Here is a 4,646-nt window from a genome sequence, read left to right as displayed (position 1 = left end):
ATATATATATATATATAAACTAAAGATGTACTCAGGTGTATGAGGTCCTGTCAGCTCACCAGGAACAGGAGCAGTGTGGTTCGGGGAGGACTCCTGAGGCTTCGGAGGAGGCAGAGGGCCGTTCCTCTCCTCCTGCACCGGGCTGCCCTGCAGACGATAGATATTAATAATAAAGCAGCTTTCACAACAAATGGTAAAATAAAATGATGTCTCATCTCAAGATGAGATGGTTTAAACTGAAAACAAAAGAGAAGTGCTGTCAGCTAATACAAAAGGAAAAGCGGATGAATAACGAGCAGCGAAGTAATGAACAAATGAATAAATGTAATAAAACATATTCATCTTTCCACCTTCTCTCCGTCGTCCTCCTCTTCCTCCTCATCCACGAAGGCGAGGGACTCCCAGCTGTGCTTCTGAGACTGGTTCTGCTCCTGTAGGCTCTCACCCTGAATCCACAATCATGTGAGCAGATCAATATCAGAGTTGTAATGAATTATTATACCATGTTTAACACCTGTTCTTTATTTGAAGCAGTTATCTTAAATTTAAAAGAAAATGAAAATAAACATGAAAAATACGAATTCAAATTAAATTAAAATTATCATAATATATCACTACAGACGGCATGAACTTCTGTCAACCTTCGTGATATTGAACCACAGATTATATACATATATATACATATACATATATATACATATATACATATACATATATATACATATACATATATATACATATATATACATATACATATATATACATATATACATATACATATATATGTATACATATATATGTATACATATACATATATATATATACATATACATATATACACATATATATATATATATATATATATACATATATATATATACATATACATATACATATATATACACACATATATTCACACATATATACATATATATACATATATATGTGTATATGTGAATATATGTGTATATGTGAATATATGTGAATATATATATGAAGGTACATACTTTTTTTCTGAAAAACTGAAACTAAAAACGAGCAAAGGCACTTTGCAAATTGACTAAAACTAAATGAAACTCAAATTAAATCCAAATAAATACTACTAAAATAAAACAAAAAATATTTTAAGAACCAAAAAAGGCATGAATTGAAGTTGTACTAGTTGAGATTTGAGGTTTCTTTCAAAATCCAGAACAGTAGACGACTGTTTGACTTTCCTGAGTGGAGTCAACACACAAAACAAACAAACAATTGATACAATGTTTACATTTCTACTGTCAGCTGTTACAGTCGTGTCTCCGCCCTCTTTGTGTTACAAACGCGTTGCAGTTTTCAGGAAACATTTGCTTAGATTAGACTTAATTATGTGGACATGTGGTCTTTCTCCATCGCCACATTTATCAAACATTTTAGAATTATTTATCAGTTTTGAGTTTCTCGGAGAGAAGTTTCCTTTCATGGAATCTTTCTTGATACGAATCACTGGTCCATGGATCCTCAAACTATTTCTCTCTGACAAAAACAGCTTCCACTAAAGCCAAGAGGCACTAAGCCGCCTGATTTACGGACATAATCATCATAACACATAACCTGTTTGTTATTTAGGTAGAAGAAACAGTGAACTATAGGGTTAATAACTACTATCATATCTGCATACTTGTTTTAACATATCACATTCAATGATCCACAGGATGTCATCTGCAGCGTACATGCAACGTTTCTATGACACTGAGCTGTGGTCTCTGACGTCCTCACCTGCATCAGGAGCCTCCTCTCTGGTGACAACCACCAATCACAGAGAGCCAGAAGCTCCAACCTGTCAATGCTGCCCAATAGGATCATAGAGTCTGGAAGCAGGAAGAGGAGGAGGAAGAGCAAGAGTTATCCCCACACAGACTTCAACAGCGGCTGAACTACTATGATAATGTTCATGATTTCAGTTCAAGTATTCTTCCAAGACATTTCGTTCAAATTCTATTTTTCATTCCATTTTGTTTTAAGGCACCTGGAAATATTAAGTTGACAGTGAGCTCGTTTACCTTTGGAGTCGACCAGTGGGATCGAGTTGAGCGAGGAGGAGTCCAGCAGGAGTTTGACTTCTCTGTATGTGGACTGAGACGATATGAACTTCACCTCTCTCACCATGATGTCTTCTACCACGATGTTGTACTGGCTGCAGGACGGACACACAGATGCACCGATGGTAAACTGAAACCACTTGTACACACCTACGTGTACCAACGTTAAGTAAATAATACGCAAATCAAGTTGTGAAAGGAAAATGCACCCCTCAAAGAGCACTGCGCAAGTAAATCACTCTTCTTCATTAACCGGAAGAAGAAGTTAGATCTTCGAGCTACAGTGTTCAGGATTTAGTGGCATCTGGTGGTGAGGATGCAGATTGCAACCAACCGAATAGGCCTTCACTCGCCCCTCCCTCTGCAAGCGTGTTGGGGAACTACGGTGGCCTTCACGATTCTTAGTTTCAGGTGATTATACACTAATGACAACATCATAATGACTATTATATTCCCTTTCTGCTAATAGACCCCCCTAACTCCTGCACACTATAACTTTAAGACTGCAGCTCTGTGTCTTGAAGATCCTAACTGGAAAGTTCCCTGATCTGAAATCGTAAGATGAAAACACTGCAGGAAAGAACTATCTCCAAAAGAAGCCAATGAGTGTTGACCATTTACGGTCTGCCGTGTGAAATCCGCACAAACCTCATGTGCCCGAAGCCGAGCTCCGGCAGGTACGGGAGCTTCTTGACCTGGATGATGGAGTCGTACAGGGAGGGCTGCAGGCCCTGGGCCACCATGTTGGCCAGGATTACTGCCACCATCATGGGCAGGATGTGGGAGATCTGCCCCGTCAGCTCAAAGCAGATAACCGCCGTGGACACCGTGTGAGTCACGGCCCCGGTCAAAGCTGCCGCTCCTGTCAGAGAAGTGGGATGGGATGAGGGGGGGGTGAAGGATGGATAGAGAGGGAGAGAAGGTGGGGAAACAGGAGGAAAGGATGAACGTTAAAGAAGAAAAAGGGGGAGGAAGTGGGGAGTAGTAGAAGTAAGAAGACACGGGAGGATGGAGTAAAGAGAGAGAGAGAGACAGAGGGAATAAACAAGATGTAGTCGTGTTGAGGAAAAGATAATCTAGGCAGGAAGAAAAGATCAAGGCAAAGAAGAAAAGACAGAGGGTGCAGGTGAAATGAAGGAGGAACTGGAGAGTCAGTCAGACTCACATCAAAAAGAAAAAAGATAATCAGACACGACAAAAGTGCTGAGTGAAAAAAGGGAGAGACGGTGAAAGGGTTCAGAAGAAGAAATCGATTAATAAGAAGGTGCATGAGAGGAAACAGGAAGCAAACAAAAGGGTAAAAGATATTGAAGAGAGGAGGATAACAGGATAGAAGAATAAAAAGGAAGGAAACATCAGTAGGAATACCAAGGAAGTAAGGAGGGATCACGGGAGAAAGAGGAGCGATGGGGCTTTGTAGGGGAACAGGAGGGGGATTGAAGGAAGGCCACGTTTCTGGGTCGCTGGCTGAGGTGAGGACGGCAGAGGGAACCCACTGTGACATTTAACTGTCACAGCAAAGTGGCCACATGCTCTGATGGAAAGGAGGGAGAGGAGGATGAGGATGGGGGGGAGCTGGAGGAGGAGGAAGATGAGAGAGGTGACAGGAGAGGAGGAGGAAGAGGAGGACAGGGAGGAGGCACAGGGGAGGTGGACAGCTTGATAAAAAGGAGGTTTTTACAATAAGAAATACTTGTTGATGATTATTAGCAATCAGAGAGAAGGTGCCTGTGAGGTACTGGGAGGTCTGAATGCTGGTTTCCCTGTCGTTGCCCATGACATGTTAGTCTTGCCGCATAAGAAACTGAACGTTTCAGTTGTCAACATGCAAAGAAAATGGGATGGAGCTAATGAGAGAAGGATTGCACAAGAGGCGGAAAAAGGGAGACTGACCAATGACTGCGTAGCCTCCGGGGATGATGCGGTAGAGGATGCCATCGAACACGATCCCATGAGGAAACAGGGTGGCCATGATCTCCCCTACAAGCCTGCCGAACGCAGCTCCTACGAGGGCAAAGAAAAGTCAAAGGAATTAACTTTCAAACTGCTAAAAGTAAACATACTTTCATAATACCTGAACTTGTGTATCGACCGATACCAGTGTGTTAAAAACAGGGTCAAATATTGCCCCAAAAAATGACATTTTGCGTAAATGAGCATGATATTGGATCGGTGCATTGACTCGCTTACTTGTCGATACCCAATCCAGCATTTTAGACTGCAGCAGAGTCATTTCCAATACTGGTATCGGAACAACTTGAAAGATTTACATTCTATTACTGTTAAATACTTTTTTCACGTTAATTCACTCCAGAACTCCCGTCGTCTGTGTTTCTAGCGACAGCAGATGGTGGAGAGGCTAATGAAAGGAGTCACTTCCAACATGATTATGTTCAAAACATCAGTGGAGTCTGAGAGAAAAGCCTGTAACAGCAGGAAGTTCCTCTAATACGCATTTAAAAGTTTGCAAAATGTTGATGTTTGTTTTGCGCTGCGTGACGGTGCAAAAGGCCACATTTTAACACACACACACACACACACACACACACACACACACACACACACACA

General features: G+C 41.4%; 1 protein-coding gene across 1 annotated transcript in view; it reads right to left on the bottom strand.

Annotated features, from left to right (window-relative positions):
* The window catches only part of LOC116399371 (chloride channel protein 1-like), a 39,952-nt gene that overhangs the window by 19,777 nt on the left and 15,529 nt on the right, over positions 1-4,646 (bottom strand). Inside the window, exons 14-19 of the mRNA XM_031876484.1 lie at positions 3,972-4,082; positions 2,727-2,940; positions 2,040-2,173; positions 1,756-1,847; positions 351-446; positions 60-147 (exon numbers count right to left, since the gene is read on the bottom strand). Of these exons, the coding sequence (XP_031732344.1) occupies positions 60-147; positions 351-446; positions 1,756-1,847; positions 2,040-2,173; positions 2,727-2,940; positions 3,972-4,082 (735 nt within the window). The remainder of the gene's footprint in view (positions 1-59; positions 148-350; positions 447-1,755; positions 1,848-2,039; positions 2,174-2,726; positions 2,941-3,971; positions 4,083-4,646) is intronic.

This window comes from Anarrhichthys ocellatus, unplaced genomic scaffold (genome assembly GCF_004355925.1).
Source record: "Anarrhichthys ocellatus isolate YVR2014 unplaced genomic scaffold, GSC_Weel_1.0 scaffold110, whole genome shotgun sequence".
Classification (NCBI taxonomy): domain Eukaryota; kingdom Metazoa; phylum Chordata; class Actinopteri; order Perciformes; family Anarhichadidae; genus Anarrhichthys; species Anarrhichthys ocellatus.
This window is presented reverse-complemented; position numbering and strand designations above follow the sequence as displayed.